The sequence below is a fragment of the Dromiciops gliroides genome, chromosome 4, assembly GCF_019393635.1.
Source record: "Dromiciops gliroides isolate mDroGli1 chromosome 4, mDroGli1.pri, whole genome shotgun sequence".
Classification (NCBI taxonomy): domain Eukaryota; kingdom Metazoa; phylum Chordata; class Mammalia; order Microbiotheria; family Microbiotheriidae; genus Dromiciops; species Dromiciops gliroides.
Genome location: NC_057864.1, coordinates 197569649 through 197587917, shown reverse-complemented (window position 1 = coordinate 197587917; position 18269 = coordinate 197569649). Strand labels below are relative to the sequence as shown.

The 18269-nt window shown below is 41.3% G+C and overlaps 1 protein-coding gene across 3 annotated transcripts in view; it reads right to left on the bottom strand.

Moving 5' to 3' along the window:
• Window positions 1-17709, bottom strand: part of SRP68 (signal recognition particle 68) — a 60278-nt gene extending 42569 nt beyond the window's left edge. For 2 of the 3 annotated variants that reach the window (XM_044001651.1, XM_044001652.1), the window contains exons 1-3: window positions 17535-17709; window positions 8696-8762; window positions 6646-6759 (exon numbers count right to left, since the gene is read on the bottom strand). In XM_044001651.1, coding sequence (XP_043857586.1) covers window positions 6646-6759; window positions 8696-8762; window positions 17535-17709 — 356 coding nt within the window. Of the gene's footprint in view, window positions 1-6645; window positions 6760-8695; window positions 8769-10076; window positions 11169-17534 lie in introns of those variants that run through there. The other variant, XM_044001653.1, reaches the window with a different exon arrangement.
• Window positions 17710-18269: the final 560 nt, after the last annotated feature.

Genomic DNA, 18269 nt, shown 5'->3' with positions numbered 1-18269 from the left:
ATAAGGATAAAGCAAGATTTAACAGCTTCTAAATTAAAGGAGTGGAAGGCATGGAATATGATATTCCAGAGGGCAAAGGAAATAGGACTACAGCTAAAAATAGGGTACCCAGCAAAACTGAACATAATTTTTCAGGGGGAAAAAATGAAATTTTAATGACAAAGAAGACTTTCAGGCATTTGTGATTAAAAGACCTGAACTGAATAGAAAATTTGACTTTCAAATACAAGACCCTGGAGAATAATAAAAAGGTAAACAGGAAAAAGAAATCACGAGGGACATTAAAAGATTAAACTGTTTACAGTCATACATGAGAAAATAATACTTCCAACTCATAAGAACTTTTTCAGCAAGGAATACACAGAGGACACAGGTCTGAAATGAATATGAAGGGATGGTATTTGTAAAGCATTTATTTTTTGTATATCCTTGTTCTCTGCAAAGCAAACAAAGTGGGCTGTCTGGTGTCTGGGGCCAGATTTGGACTCTGGGCCTCCTGGGCCCAGGGCTGGTGCTTTGTCCACTGTGTCATCTAGCTAACCCATGATGACATCTTTAAAATAAGGGGGAGAGGGGGCGGCTAGGTGGCGCAGTGGATAAAGCACCAGCCCTGGAGTCAGGAGTACCTGAGTTCAAATCCAGCCTCAGACACTTAACACTTACTAGCTGTGTGACCTTGGGCAAGTCACTTAACCCCCACTGCCTCACTAAAAAACAAAAATAAATAAGGGGGAGAGGTAGGAGGAATAGACTGGGGGAGGGGGGAGGGAGGTGGAATGGGGAGAAGTAGCTCACAGGAAGGAAACAAGAAAAAAAGCCTATGGAGGGGAGGGGAAGAGGGGGAGTGAGTGAACTTCACTATCATCAGATTTGGCTCAAAGAGGGAATAACATACATACTCAAGCAGGTATAGTAATATATTTTTGCCATGAGGAAAAGAAGGAGATTTGGGGGGGGGGGGGTAGGGGGAAGGAGGGAAGGGAAGTTTGGGGATGGGAGCTGTAAAAAGCAAAACACTTTAGAGGAAGGTGAAGATGTTCCGCATAACACCACATGTATGACATATATTGAATCGCTTGATTTCATAGGGAGAGTTAAGGAGGGAGGGAGGAAGAAAAATTTAGAAAATAGAATTAGCTCAAAGACTATAACCTCATCAGAGCGGGCTCAAGGAGGGAATAACACACATCCAATAGGGAAGAGTAATCTATTTAACTCTTCAGGAAAGTAGGAAGGGAAGAGGATAAGGAGGGAAGGGTGAATGAAGGGAGGGTAGAGCGGGGGAGGGGGGCAGTCAGTAGCAAAACACTTATGAGGAGGATTAGGGCAAAATAAGGTAGACAATGGAATAAATATCATTGGAAGGGAATGGGATGGAGGGAAATAGTTACGTTGATTGACTAAAATGTATGATACCTACTCTGCTGGGCTATTGTCAAGAAAATTCTCTGTCAAGTTCAAGGTACTATTTAGAAATTGTGATGAACAGGATGCTATCAGAAAAACCTGGAAAGACCCACATGAACTGAAGCAAAGAGAAATGTACTGTATACAAAATAACAGCATTAGTGTAAGATGATCTGCTGGGAAGCACATGGTTATTTTTAGCAAGGCAATGATCCAATATAACTCTGAAGAACCTAGGAAAATTGTAGTACATCTACAGAGAAAGACCTGATGGTTTCTGAAAATAGAATGAAACATATATATATATATTTAAACAATTCCTTAATCTGAAGTTTTATTTTTTATCTGTTTCCACTCACAACCTAGATAAGGTAGAATTGTTTGCCATGACTACTTATGTATAATTTATGTTGAATTGTTTGAGTCCTTGGGGTGGGGGTGGGAGGGAAGGGAGAAGGAGAAGTTGGAACACAAAGATGTTTTTTTAAAAATCAATGTCAAAATTTGCTTTTACATGTAATTTGGAAAATAAAAGTCTAAAATTAAAAAAAAAGAATGTAAAAAACAAAACAAAACAAACAAAAAAATTATCACCTCTAAATAACCTAGCCCTGGGGGCGGCTAGGTGGCGCAGTGGATGAGCACCAGCCCTGGATTCAGGAGTACCTGAGTTCAAATCAGGCCTCAGACACTTGACACTTACTAGCTGTGTGACCCTGGGCAAGTCACTTAACCTCCATTGCCCCGCCAAAAAAAAAAAAAAAAAGCTTGTTTAAATAACCTAGCCCTCCTTCACACAACTTAGCAAGTAATTATTTATTAAGTCCCTAATGTGTGTACAGAGCACTCTGCTAGCCAAAGGAAGAATAAACAAAACTTAAGATAAGACAGTGCCCTCCTTCTAAGGCTAAATCCAATTTATCCTGCCTATATCTTGTGTGTACATAGTTTCTAGCATGCTAACTCCCCCACTGGATAGTGAAGTCCTAGAAAACAGGGGCTGGTTTTTTCCTTTTTTTTTTTTTTTTTTGGTATCCCTAGCACTTAGCACATATGAGGCACTTAATAAATACTTGCTGACTTGATTTATGTAGCTTACAGTCTAGCAGAGAAACAGGTATAATACAAAATAAAACACAAATCCATTAGAGATGTATAAACAATCGCTATTTGATGTGAGAAAGGGACCCCACAAAAAACAGAACAAAACAAAAAGTTGATATGAGAAAGGGGGAAAAGGTTCACAGAAGAGGTTGTGTTTGAGTTGGGCTTGAAGGTTAGATAGGAATTCAATAGGCAAAGTAGAAGAAAAAGGAACAACATTCTAATCAGAGGAAACATTGAGGGCAAAGATATGGAGGTAGGAATGTGCAGAAATGTCTGGAGTTTCAGAGGAGTCCACACTACCAAGATTATAGAGTTCAAGGTGGAAAGTGGTATTATGCAAATAAAGTTGATGGGAGATTGTGAGGGACTGGAATACTTGGCAAGGGTAACCTTTATTCAGTAGACAACGGGGAATCAATGGAGGTGTTTGAGCTGGAGTAGCATAGCAAGATCAAAGAATCTAGAACCTTTCATTGTATACAGGAAATGGTGGGCTAATGAGGTTAAATGATTTCCATAAAAAAAAAAAATAGGCTGACTACATGATGAAGTATGGAGTGGAAATTGGCCAAGGATGCAGGACAAGAAGGAATGGGTGAAAGGTCTAAAGAATAGCTATTTGTTAAACATGTAAAGGCCACAAGATGGATAAGAGGGAATAACTTCTAGACCAAAGTCCTTAAAGAGTTATAAAGAGAGGGGCAGCTAGGTGGCGCAGTGGATAGAGCACCGGCCCTGGAGTCAGGAGTACCTGAGTTCAAATCCGACCTCAGAAAATTAACACTTAACTAGCTGTGTGACCCTGGGCAAGTCACTTAACCCCAACTGCCTCACTAAAAAAAAAAAAAAAAGCTGGGAGAGTAATCTAGAGATTAGCAGTTGATGACAACAGGGTGGGAGAGATGGATTTCTTGCAGAGAAGAAAGGTTATTGAAGTATAATAGAGGAATAGTGTGGAAGTGACAGTGAGGAGCAGGAAGCAGGAAGCAGGTTAATCTCCTCCTCCTGAGTCTGGGGGGGGGGGGTAGATGAAGATATCTCCAATGGAGTAGGTTCTAAAGCATTTGGCCTTGGGGAAAACCAGGTTTTAATTGAAATAAGGAGGTAAAAGACATTGACTGATAAGTTCAAGAATAAAGGGGAATTTTCTGAGGGTAGAGGAAGCATGTCCACATTCTAGGGTCTGATCAGAAAAGGGACACAGGTTTGTTATTGTTGAGTCACTTTTCAATTGTTAAGACTCTCTGTAACCCTATTTGGGGTTTTCTTGGCAAAGATACTAGAGTGCTTTGCCATTTCCATCTCTAGCTCATTTTACAGATGAGGAAACTGAAGTAAACTTGCCTAGGGTCACACAACTACTAAGTGTTTGAGGCCAGATTTGAACCCAGGTGTTTCTGACTCCAGACAGGGTACTCTATCCATTTCACAACCTAGCTGAAATAGGTTACATCTATGGCAATGAGAATGGATAACAAAGATAGGGGAAACAATATGCTCAAAAATCAATCAATCAACAAGTATTTATTAAGTTCCATCTCATACCAGGCACTGTTTTAAGTGTTGGGGATATAATATCAAGAATGAAATAATCCTATTCCCATGTATACAGTATAAAACAAACAAAAAATATACACACACATATACATGCACACACACATATAACGTGTACACATAGTATTTATTTGTTTTGTTTGCCCAGCAATGAGGGTTAAGTGACTTGCCCAGGGTCACAAAGCTAGTAAGTGTCAAGTGTCTGAGACCAGATTTTAACTCAGGTCCTTCTGAATCCAGGGCTGGTGCTTTATCCACTGTACCACCTAGCTGCCCCACCCCCCCACAGTATTTATAATGAATAAATATAAACATACACAAAATCATTAAACAGAGGATAAATTGGGAAGGAAGGCAACAGCAGCAGGGAAGATCGGGAAAGGTTTTGTGCAGAAGTTGGTGCTTGAGCTTTGCCTTCAAGGATGAGAGGGACTCTATGAGGCAAAAGTAGGAGGGGGTGATCTCCAGGCACGCTGGACAGCCAAGCAAAGATGTAGAGATGGGACATGGAATGTCATGTGTGAGAAATGGGGAGGAGGCCAGTTTTGTTGGATCACAGAATACTGGAGGGGAAATTAAGACAGGTTTGGGCAAGGTTGTGAAGGGCTCTAAAAGCTAAAATGAATTTATATTGCATCTTAGAGACAACAGGAAGTCACTGGGGTTGCCTGGGAGGAAGATTAGGAGAATCATATGGTCAGATGTAGACTTAAAGTTATTTTGGCAGCAATAGGATAAACTGGAATGGGGGGAAAGAGCTGAGGCAGGGAAACAATTAGGAGGCTACTGCAATAATCTAATCAAGAGGTGATGAGGACCTAAACTAAGATAATAGTTGTGTGAGTTAGACAGGAGTGAAATACAAGAGATGTTACAAAGGTAGAAATAGCCAAAATCTGGCAGATGATTTGACATGAGGAAGACTGAGGAGTCCAAGATAATGCCAAGTTTACAAATCTGGGAGACCGGAAGGATGTTAGTATCTTTGATGAATCAATTAGAAAAGAATAAAAAGCACTGTCCTGCTGCACTGAAGACCCAGCTGAGGTTGAATAACATGAATTTGTAATGTCAGCATGGCTGTGAAGACTTCTTCTAACTACATTCAGTGACATATTGGTAAGAGGAACTAAAAAGCATTTACTGCCCCAGAGTTCTAAAAAGGAACTTCACCTTTGTGTCTACAGTCACCAAGTGCTAGCAATTCTTTAGTATTTGTATCTGTTTCTTCCTCTACCTTCCTCTCTACCACTGCCCAAATCCAGGCTCTTATCACATCATACATCAAATTCAGAGGATGCCTCCTGGACAGCTTTTCTGACTTGCTTACTCCTCTTTCCAAATCATCCTCTGCCGAATTAATCTTCCTTAAAACATCTCTAGGGGCAGCTAGATGGTGCAGTGGATAGAGCACCAGCCCTGGAGTCAGGAGTACTGGAGTTCAAATCCGGCCTCAGACACATAATTTACTAGCTGTGTGACACTGGGCAAGTCACTTAACCCCAATTGCCTCACTAAAAAAAAAAAAAACACCTCTAAGGGTTATATGAGATTATTGTGCAGTAAGAAATAACAAATTCAAGAAATTCAAAGAAATATGGGAAGGTTTGTGTGAAATAAGCAGAACCAGAAGAACATTATGTATAACAACAAAGAAGACTAAAAGGAAGCTGAATTCTTGTGTAAATGAAAACCAGTGAGGGCCCCAGAGAATAGAGGGGCTGAATGTCAGACAGTCATTATATGGCAGTGTTTTTGTTTAAATGTTTTTCTTTGTTATAAGGGAGTGTTTGATTCCTAGGAGTGGGAGCTGTATACACAGAAATAATTTATGTCCAAAAAAAGGCCTCAATAAACATTTTAAAAGTAAAGCCTGCAAAATCTTTAAAATAAAAGAGCTTATAATGGTGCCCTATTTCCTAGTGTATCAAGTAAATTTTCCTGTTCCTAACTTTCAAAGTCTTCCAGTTTATCATCCTACTTATTCAACATTTTCTACTATTCCTCAATACTCCCTCTGAAGGTGTTTCCTCATAGTCCATTCCTATCTACTACACTTAAACCTGTTTCCACACCTTTGTTCATGTTGTTACCCTGTTTGAGAATATCCTCTCCCTTATCCTCATTTCCAGTCATCAGGTCAACATCAAGTTTAAGTACTACTTCTTCTATAAAACCTTTTTTGGCTACTTCAACCCACATTTCACCTCCTTCTCTGAATTTCTATAGTCAGCAATATTCAACCTTAATGTTTTGTTGTCTATTTCATGTGGTTTAATGCTACCTCTTCACCTAGACTGTAGGCTGTCCAAGGCAAGGACTTTGATTTTGTGTCTAGCTTAGTACTGCCAACTTATGGAAGTTCAAGAAGTACTAACATACATAACTTTCTCTAAATAAATCAGAAAACTTTGCACTTATTTTGTCCTCGAGTAAGTAGTTATGCTTAGACCTCTTATTAGAATCTTAACTAATAAAGGAATGGGTTCCCAAAGCCTGACAAATAATTAACCATCCACCATATCAATTTTAAATAAAGACTCAGAAAGCAGCAGTGAATCCCAAAACACTTAGTACCTGTTGTCAGATAGAAGCTCTTCAGTTACTTTTTTTCCTGTGAATTTGTGTCTATTCCCCATCTTAAAGTTGAGTGTTTTTCGAAGACGTCTTTGCCTACGGGAACAATAGCCCCTACAAGTAATAACAAAGAATCAATCAGTCGAACAAAACAACAGCACAGTTTCTATTTGTATTTTTATAGCAACAGTGTTCTCACATGGTCAGGGAATGGGGCTAAATCATTTTATTTGATATGATTACTATACTTAATATACATCAACCAAAATGAATTCAACATTTATTAAATTACATGAGGCACTTAGCTACATGTTGTATAACATACAAAGAAATACACATCAGTCCCTGCTCTCAAAGATCTTATAGGTAATTGAATAAACAAAGCATAGACAAATAACAAAATAAGGAAACATATAAATACCAAACAGAATTTTAAGCACTCAGAGAAAATGTTTACTTATAATTTGTCTTTTTAACATAATTGCTTGCATTTATATCCTGCTTTACAGTTTGCAAGGCACTTCACATACATTATCTCATTTTATCCTCACAATAACCCTGTGATGTAGGTGTTATTAATACCCATTTTGCAGATAAGGAAACTGAGGCTCAAAGAAGTTGACTGACTTGCTCAGAGTCACATGGCTAAAGTTTGAGGCATGATTTAAACCCAGGTCTTCCTGACTTCAACATCAGCACTCTATCTACTTTGCCACACTGCCTTTAGAATACAGAATCTTGGGGCAGCTAGGTGTCTCAGTGGACAGAGCACCAGCCCTGGAGTCAGGAGTACCTGAGTTCAAATCTGGACTCAGACACTTAACACTTACTAGCTGTGTGACCCTGGGCAAGTCACTTAACCCCAATTGCCTCGCTAAAAAAACCAAAAACTTAAAATTAAAAAAAAAATTAGAATATAGAATCTTTAAATACATAATCTTTGCCAGTTAATGAGAGATATCTAGCTGATATAATGCAATAAAACAAATTTTAATATAATTTGTTTCCAAAATAATGAAACTGACAAATGTACAAACACATCCAACGTACCACCACTATAAAATGCAAATCCAGACTAAAACATGCATCCATGTCTGTTCACGAGTCCACAAATGTGTTTTGACTTTGTGAAGAATGTATTACGTAAAGAAATCAGTATTCAACTATAAATACCCCTTTAGTCCTCAATATTCTGTGTATTATTAGCATAAATGGAATGGATGAGTGCAATTAGAAATTTTTGTTCATTCCTCTTTTCTTACCAAAAACTGAAAGCCCATTACCTGACATCTACATAATTTTTTTAATATATGCTCTGAGCATTTATACAAGGTGTCCCAAAACGCTTGATTAAGCTTAAAACTGCACTAAGACTTTTTGGGACACCTTGTACTTGCTAATCAAATTGACTGATAGATTCTAAAGTATCATATACTGTCTTACACAATATGAACTTGTTATATAGAATTTTATTCTTTACATTCTATTTATTTTTCAAGAAAGGATGCCATCCAAGTTTTGCTACAAATAAGCTTTAATGACACCCCTAACATTCATCCTCATGTACAATATTTAAACTACCCCAAGCCCTACATTTTACTAAAAATAACTTGAGGTTATAATCCTGTTAACTCAGCAACTGGAGACAGTGCAGTGTGATGGACAGAGTATTGAGTTTAGGCACTAGAGACCTGCAATTGAATCTGGATTATTGTATACAAACTGTGTGACAAGTTAGTCTTGGAGCCTCTCTTTTGTCATCTAGAAAAAGGTAATAAAAATACATTACCTCACTACCCATGAAAAACTATATAAATGTATTATTACTGCAACTGTTTTAATTTTAGGAAATATCCTAATAAATGATCTGAAATTCTATCAGCTTGAATGGGTAAGTCTCTTTTTACTAGATTTTGGTATATGGGCCAGTTTTCAAAATTAACTGTTTTAGGGGTGCCAATATACATTTTGAAAAGCAAACGTAGGCATATTAAAGTGATACACTTTTTCTATCAACATAATTACATCCACAGGACTTCAACATACCAACCTGTATCTCTGAAAATCTCCATGCCGTAAACCATGTTGCTGTTGGGATTCCTTGATAATCTGAAGGACTGGAGCTAAGATTAAGGAAAAGTTTACAATGATACATTCCAAACAAGCTGTCCCCATTATTTTAAGTCCATTTATAAAAATCTTTTTGATATGTAATTTTTTAAGACACAAAAAAGAACCAAGAAAGCAAAGAAAGAGAAAAGTGTAATGTTCCACATTTAGGTTCAAAAAATTAACCTGGGGGCAGCTAGGTGGCACAGTGGATAAAGCACCGGCCGTGGATTCAGGATCACCTGAGTTCAAATCAGGCCCAGATACTTGACACTTACGAGCTATATGACCCTGGGTAAGTCACTTAACCCTCATTGCCCCGTCCCCCCATTTAACCCAATACGTATAAGATGGGAGAGGTGTGCCTAAATGTCAATTTTTTATATGAAAAAGAACTGGAGGTTTTAACAAGGAGCTACTAAAAAAGCTTAATAGACTTTAGGCTTTATAACCAGAAATCTAATATCCAGAACAAGGGAGAAAATAATATCACTGATACTCTGTGTGTTAGACTACCCTTGAAAGTCCTAGGTACTAGTACATTTTAAGAGAGGTATTAACAAAGTTAAGAAGCAGCATGGCACAATACTGGGGAAGTCCTATCTCTGACACACAATAGCCATGTAACCATGGACGAGTCACTTTATTTTGCTCTGCTTCAGACACATGAGTTACTGCTCTACACAGATGAAAGGAGTTTCAAAAGTGGTGTTCCCAAACTAATGAAATCCAGATGCTAAAAAATTGATAATGAAGCTCAGGTCTCAAAATCATGCCATAGGGGCAGCTAGGTGGCACAGTAGACAGAGCACTAGCCCTGGATTTAGGAGGACCTGAGTTCAAATTTGACCTCAGACACTTGACACTTACTAGCTGTGTGACCCTGGGCAAGTCACAACCCCAATTCCCTCACCAAAAAAATTTTTTTAAATCATGCCCTAGGAACTACAGTTGAGAGAACTGGAGATATTTAACTTGAAAGAAGAACTCAAAGGGATAGCTTTCTTCAAATACCTGAAGGGCTGTCATGCAAAAGAGGGACTAGACATTCTATGCAGTTCTTTGTTGTTTTGTTTTTTTTGCAGGGCAATGAGGGTTAAGTGACTTGCCCAGGGTCACACAGCTAGTAAGTGTCAAGTGTCTGAGGCCAGATTTGAACTCAGGTCCTCCTGAATCCAGGGCTGGTGCTTTATCCATTGCATCACCTAGCTGTCCCCACCTCTATGCAGTTCTTAAGGAACAAGGACTTCAGCTCAATAATGGAGGTGATATGGACTGGATTTGCAGTCAAAGAATATGACTCTCATTATGTCATTTCTTACTTCTTTTACTCCAACAAGACAGTGGCAGAAGGCATCTGGATGAGGAGGAGGTAAGCGGGAACTCTTGTTGAATGACTTCAAATTTTTTCACTAAAATATGAAGCAAGGTTCTTAGATGAGAGGATAGGAGGGGGAGCCACAGGATGTTTGAAGAGGCATAAAAAAGTTTGGAAGAGCCGCTGAGGTGAGGGGAATAGTGAGTTAATTAAGGACATATGAAAAGTAAAGAGGTTATATAAGACAAATCTGTAAAGATAAATCAGCATAGTTTCATGGTTTTCTCTAGCTTCACTCAGCAGCACTATTGGAGCAAAGGTTGCTAATGGTGGGAGTAATCCAGAGTGATATAAGGCTGAGGTTTAGCAGGGCAAGATCGACAATACAAAAGGGCAAGGCACTCGAAAGAACCAGACAGTGTAGACTTTAAGTGGCTCACCAAGAGATCAAGATGGGGAAAGGAAGAAGAGCGTAGCTAGTACAGAGGTGATGGTAGAACTGAGGTGTCAAGGAATTGGGGGCCATAGTGTGGGTGAAGAACATAGGGTTACAAGGCACAAAGAGAGGTGGAATGACAATTTATTAATCAGATATGGGAATTTCAGAGTTTAAGAGAATGAAAGTGGTGCATTTGAGGGAGATGACAAGATCAAGACTATGGCTATACCCAAGTAACAGGGCAGGAGTTGAGAATAAAGACTGTGAGGTAGGCATTGAACTCACTGAGGAAAGACGGGAAATGTCTTGGAGACAACAGCCTCCAGAATTGTGATTGAGTAGTAGTTATGGTATGAATAAATCTCAATGAAGGAGGATTAAAGAATGATGGTGATGGAGGAAGAACCTGGAGGTGGCAACAGGGAGCAAGGAGTATCCCAACTCTTCCATCTTAACCAGTAAGTAGGGGAATAAGTCAAAGGGCAGCCAGTGCTAGAAAGGGAAGCTGGAGAGACCATGTCATTGGGAGGGAGGCAAGTCTCAATAAGAGCCAGAAGATGGAAGGAATTGGGAAAGGAAAAGATTTAAAATAAAAATTTATTACCTAAGGCATTCCAGAGACCATGGTGGAAGGGATGGGTAGTTTTAGAGGGTGTGTGTGTGTGTGTGTGTGTGTGTGTGTGTGTGTGTGTGAGGGAAATAGGAATAAGGGATTAAGCAGTGAAAGAAAGAGAAACAGGGTTTTGAATAACAGCCTCTCTCCTGGACTCTAGCCCCACATCAACTAGCAAGGGGACACTTCCAACAGGTTGCTCCAAAGGCATCTCAAACTCAATAGGTTGAAAACAGAATTCACCTTTCCCCCCAAACCTACCTTGCTTCCTAATTACCCTACTTTGGTTAAATGCACTACCATCCTTCCAGTCACCCAGGTTTATAACCCAAGACTCTCAATTCTTTCCTTTGCCTTAGCCTTCATATCCATTTGCCATGTCTTCAAAATCCTACATCCACGATATAATTCTTCTCGTTCTCTTTTTATAGTCAGTGCCGCCTTACTTCAGGCCCTCATCACCTTTCACCTAGACTATAATCCTTAGACTCTCTACCTATGTCCCCTCTCTGATCCTCCACATAGCTAACAAAATGATTTTCCTAAACCACTGTCCTGACCAAGTTACCCTCCTTCCTTCCCACTCCCAACAAACTCCAATGACTCCCTATTGCCATTAGGATAATATACAGGGGGCATCTAGGTGGACCTGAGTCACTTAACCCTCATTGCCCCGCCAAAAAAAAAAAAAAAAGGATAATATACAAATTCCTCCAGTTGGCTTCTGAAGCCTTTTACAATCTGGCTCCAAACAGCCTCTCTATGCTGATTTTCTATGACAGATTCCACATTCCAGCCAAACTGCTCTTTTTGCTGCCCCCTCCACAGGATACTCCATCTCATCTCCAGGCCTTTATGTGGGCTATCCCCTGTAATGCATTCCCTTCTTAGTGCTGCCTCTTCTTCAAAGGCCACTTCCCACAGGAAGCGTCTCCTGGTCCCCTCACTTGCTAGTGCTCTACTTCCCTACTCCCCAGAAATGGATGGACATATACTCGCCTGTGTGTACAGGTTTGGGTCCCAAGAGAATATAAGTTCCTTGAAAGCAAAGGACTGTTGTTTTTGTCTGTGTCCCCCAGTGTTGGGCACAGTGCCCGCCACAGAGTAGGTGCTCAAGAAAAGCTTGCTGAGGGGGCAGCTAGGTGGCGCAGTGGATAAAGCACCGGCCCTGGATTCAGGAGGACCTGAGTTCAAATTTGACCTCAGACACTTGACACTAGCTGTGTGACCCTGGGCAAGTCACTTAACCCTCATTGCCCCACAAAACAAAACAAAAACAAAAAGAAAAGCTTGCTGAATGAGTCCCCCATTCCTTACATGCCCTCTCTTTTTCTATACTTTCTGTCAAGTTACCACTTTCATACCCATTAAGGCCTTTTAAACCCTACCTCCTCATCTACCTCTTAAGTCCCTTCCTTTAAGGCACAATTCAGGTACCATATTCTCTATAAGGCCTTACTAAGCAGTACTCCCCAACATTTCCCCATCCCACCAGAATGTGTCATTTCATTTTGCTTGGATTCTCTGTATATGCTCAATTCCCTCTGTGCCACAGTTAGTGGTGTACAGGTCCCCTCATTCCTTTTCCTGCCTCCATGAGATTTTAGGCTCCTTGTGGGTAGGGTCTAAGTCATATTTAGTTTTATAACCCTGGTGTAGTACTTTGCAAATAGTACATGTCTGATAGCTGCTTGCTGAATTTAATTAGAGCTGTTCAAAAATAGAATGGAGGTGCCTCATGAGATACTGAATTTGCTATCACTGGAAGTCCCAGGACTGTATATTTGGTGTTTGGAAGCAGTCAAGCAGAGGCAAGTCACTTGTCAAAGATCATAAGATCATAGATTTGAAAATGGAAGGGACATTAAAAGCCACCTATTTTCATTCCTTTATGTTATAGATGAGCTTCAATGACCTGACTAAAGTCACATGGGTAATTATCATCAGAGCCAGAATTTGAACCCAGGGAGACTGGAAGATTCACTGATCTGTAGGATTTGGCCTAGATGATCTTTGAGGTACTTCTCAACCTAAGTATTCTATAAGAATTCTATAAGAATAATGAACATAAGTGGGCCAGCAGATTTTTATTTCTAAGTATCCCTACTATGAATTAACTTTGCTCATTCCATCCATTCTCTTTAAATTTAATACTCAAAGAGTAAACTTAACTTCTTTAGCACTCCTGAACCAACCACTGAAATGCTACTTTGTAACTTTAAAAATGAGCTCCTTGGGGGCAGCTAGGTGGCCCAGTGGATAGAGCACCGGCCCTAAGTTCAAATCCAACCTCAGACACTAGACACTTACTAGCTGTGTGACCCTGGGCAAGTCACTTAACCCTCACTGTCCCCCCCCCCCCAAAGAGCTCCTTATTTTATCCAAAGAATCACTTTGAAAAATAGCTTAAACATGCAATTTTCTGACAGTAAATACCAAAGAACTGGAGATCACTTTTAAGAGGACCCTGAACAAAACCCAAATGTACCCAACTTTCCACTTAAACACAGTGCTGTATGCATTAGGGTTATAAGATCAAAGATTTAGACCTGGAGGGGAACAATTTCATTTTACAAATGAGAGAACTGAGTGAAATGTTAAGTGACTTGCCCAAGGTTGTACAGGTAGTAAGAAACAAAGCTGGGATTTGAACCCAGCTAAATATTCACTATTATATCTCACTCTCTGCAGTTACTTCCCAAATCAGAAACTAATTTACTCATTTGTATTCCTTTTGTTTACCAGAGAACTCCATGGAATCAGTTGGCTGGGATTTCCTAAAAGCGCTGCCTGCCCCCCCCCCCAGCCCAAAATGTCTAAACTATTGACTAGAGCTGGTAGGATTTATTTAAAATATTGTGACAACACAAAAGGCCAGCTATTCTAATACTACAGGCATATTCACCCTTGTTCTCAAAGAGCAGGTCTAAAGATATGGAAAAAAAATCAGCTGGCCAGATGCATATGTTTTCAGGGAAATGATCAATTGTTTCTCAGGCAATTCTCCCTCTTGGGGAACCAATTTGACCCTACACTATCCTCCTCCCTTAAATCCCTAGCCTCCTTATCATATTGTCAATTATGCCCGGTCAAGCCTCAGCCTTGGATCCCTCTCACCATTCCTCACCTTTGCTCCTACACACATAATGCTGAAGGAAGTGGAGAAAATAATGCAATCGTTCTGAGTCCATAAGTTTAAGTTACACAACCTCAATTGGCCCCTCACTGCTTCTAGGCAATCCAATCTCTTTTATCAACTCACTAGTCCATTCTCTATGGAGGATCTTTTACCAAATCTCTTCTTCCCTTCTCAAACCTCCCATGGCTCCTCCTCCCCCCACTCTCTCAGCTGAGAATCTTGCATCACATTTTACAGAAAAAATTGAGGCCATTCTTCATGAACTCCCTCTTCCTCATCTATCCCTCAGGTGCCTTCTACCACTATCTCCTCCTTCACCCTCTTCACATGAAGAGGGATTACAAAGGCCAAGCCAGTGACCCAATTCTATCCCATCTCCCTCCAGCACTGTTCTTTCACTTATTTTCAGTCTCACCCTCTCTACTGGTTCATTTCCCACTGCCTACAAACATGCCTGTTTCTCCATCCTGAAACAACAACAAACCCTCACTTGATCCTTCCATCTGTTACCATCCTGTATCTCTTCTACCCTGTACAGCTAAACTCCTTGAAAAGGCATCTACAATAGGTACCGCCACTTTTCCTCCTGACACTCTCTTAACTCAGTTCCCAATCTCATTATTCCATCAAAACTCATTTCTCCAAAGTTACTAAAGATCTCTTAGTTGCCAAATCCAATGGCCTTTTCTAAATCCTTTCTCCTTGACCTCTCTACAGCCTTTGACACTGTTGATCACTCTCTCCTGGTTATCTTACCTATCTGACCACTCCTCTGTCTCCTTTGCTGGATCATCCTTCAGATCATGCCCTCTAATATTACAAAGGTGTCCCTCAGGGTACTGTCCTGGGCCCTCCTCTCTTTATATATAACTTCACTTGGTGATCTCATCATCTCCTATGGATTTAATTACTATCTCTATGCTGATGATTCTCAAATCTACCTTTCCTGTCCCAACATCTCTGCTGACCTCCATTCTTCCACTTCCAACTGCTTTTCAGACTTGAACTGGATGTTCAGGAGACATCTTAAACTCAATATGTCCAAAACAGAATTCATTCTCTTTCCCCCTAAATCTTCGCTCCCTCCCTACATCTATTACTATAGAAAACAACAGCATCTTCCCAGTTCCTCAGGTTTGCAACCTAGGAGTTATCCTAGATTCCTCACTCTCACCCCTATCTTCAAGCTGTTGCCAAAGTCTGTCAATTTCACCTTTGCAACATCTCTAAAATATGCCCCCCTTCTCTTCTCTGGTCCTGCCACCACTCTAGTGCAGGCCCCCATCACCTCACATCTCGTTTACTGCAATAGTCTGCCTCTAGTCTCTCTCCCCATTCAGCCACTAGTGATTTTCCTAAAGATTAAGTCTGACCATGTCACTCCAGTGGCTTCCTATTGCCTCCAGAAACAAATAAAAATGCTGTTTGGCATTTAAAGCCCTTCATAACCTAGTCCCCTCCTATCTTTCTCTTCTTACTCACAGACACTGCAGTGTCATGGGCCTCCTGGCTGTTCCATGAACAAGACATTCATCTTTCAGCTCTGGCCATTTTCTCTGGATGTCCCACATGCCTGAAATGTTATCTACCTTCTGCTCCTACTACTGACCTCCCTGGCTTCTTTTAAGTTCCAACTAAAATCCCATCTTCTACCCGAAACCTTCCCCAACCCCTCTAAATTCCAGTGTCTTCTATCTGTTATTTATTTCCTATTTGTCCTGTATATAGCTCCCTTTGTTACAAGTTTGTTTGTGTGATGTCTCCCCTGTTAGACTGTAAGCTCCTTGAGAGCAGGAACTCTTTTGTCAATTTTTATATCCCCAGCACTTAGCCCAGTGCCTGACACACAGTAAGCACTTAATATTGATTAACTGATCTATTAGGCTGATGCCTGGTATCTAAAACGTAGGTGCCAGTATGTTAAAATATCTGTTTTGTCTGCTGCCATTAATCTGAAGGTATATCCAGATGTCCAATTTCTTCCTTATGTTATAATGATTTGTCCTCTCATCTTCCATTTGCATTTCTTACTCAACTGGGAAGCTGACTTTCCTCAGATTTGAAGCTGGACCAGACCCAACTAATTCAAGTAATAACATTACAAATATTACAACATCCAAATTTTCCCTCTTTAAAAAGGTCTCTCAATAATCTTTTAAAATCAAATTTAAAAGTCCAAACATTTGAGTTTATATATACATTGACCTTCTTGACAACTTTTTCCTAGTCTCATTTTTCAAGAAATTCCCTCAATCCCCACAAATCCAAGTAATGATTATAGACAAACACTCTAATATTATAAATGAGAAACAAACAAAAATACAACCCGAGAAAGACGCTTATCTCACCAGAAGTTTCAATTCACTCCACATCCAATTAATCTGAAGCTTCTAATACCATCTACACATGCTTTTCATTTAATTTAAACGTACAACTATACTATTTAAAAAAGGAAAAAAGGCCTTAGTTTCCATCAGCACTATATGGCAACGAGAGAGACTACACACAGACTTCACACCATATGTCAACTTTCAGTTATTACACTGAATGTGATAGGGAAATTGTTACTTTTCAAACAGTTTATAAAAGGCTACAAACTAATATCATACAGCAATTTAATCCTAACACTTCAAAGAAAACCGGAAAATGATTTTTTTCCACCAAGCACATGAGAGCCCCCCCCCCCGACCCCCAATACACACAACATCCCTTAAGGCGGCTTTAAAAACTTTGGTTAATTGTCTACGAGTTGCCACGACCACACCCTAGAAAGTATTGACATCTGCCTCAATTTCGGGGAAGGGGGAACCAAACCAACAAAGTCTCAAGTCACTGAGCCAGAGACTAGGTAGGCAAAAGCCCTGCCTCGCTATTCAATGACAAAGGGGCTTGAAAAGGTGACATTCAGAAGCCAGAGACTCGGAGCCATCGTGGTGGTCTCCTCTGTGGGAAGAGGAGCAGAAAGAGACGAAAGTTTTCGGGCGGGCACAACTCCCCTCCAGAGCCTGGGGGAGAAACGGGACTTTTAGGGCACCCCCCGCCCCGGCTCCATCTATCTTCTCCTAACCTCCTAACACCACGATCGCGGACCGAGAGTGAGAGGGACAAGGTGGCGGCAGAAAGGAAGGCCCGGGATTGGGGGGAGAGCCCAGGTTCCCCCTCGGCACCTCCTCCCCCGTCCCCCCGTCGTGCCCCCCCCCTCCCCGGCCCGCCGGAGAGACACGTCGTCACTGCGGCCCGGGCCCGGCTGAGCCCACGCTGCCCAGGATACTCTCCAGGCCCAGGCTGTCTCCGAACCGCCGGTTCCCCTTCGACCCTGCGGGAGGAAGCTCATTCTCCTTGTTCTCCTCCCGTCCGCCGCTGCCGCCGCCGCCGCCGCCACCACCACCGCCGCCGCTGCCGCCGCCGCCGCCGCCGCCGCCCGGGACCTGCTTCTCCGCTGCCATCTAGCCGCTGTACTGCAAAGCAGGACGGGAAAGAGGAGGAGAGCAGGGAAAGCCGGATCCTCAGGGGCCGGCAGGCGCGGGGCTGACGGGATCGTGGAGGACCCGTAGGCGGAGGGCGCGGCGTAATACTGTCAATGAACTGGTGCTGTTGCTACTGCCGCTACCTCCACGCAGGCGCCATGCGACCAGATCGTAGTCCAGTGGGCAGGGTGGATATCTCTGCGCAGGCGCGGCGCGAACCGATGCTTATCCAGCCTAAGGGGTGGTGGGATCTTCAAACTCACAACTTTCGTCCTACTTCCAAATTACGCATGCGCCAGCTTCGAGCCAGCATCCATCCATCCATCCATCCATCCATTCATTCATTCATTCACTCATTCATTCACTCACTTTGTGTGTGTGTGTAGTCGTTTTTCAGTCGTGTCCGACTCTCTGCGAGTCCTTTTGGGGTTTTCTTAGCAAAGATTCTGGAGTGATTTACCATTTCCCTCTCCAGCTCATTTTACAGATGAGGAAACTGAGGCAAACATACTTAAGTGACTTGCCCAGAAACTTGGTAT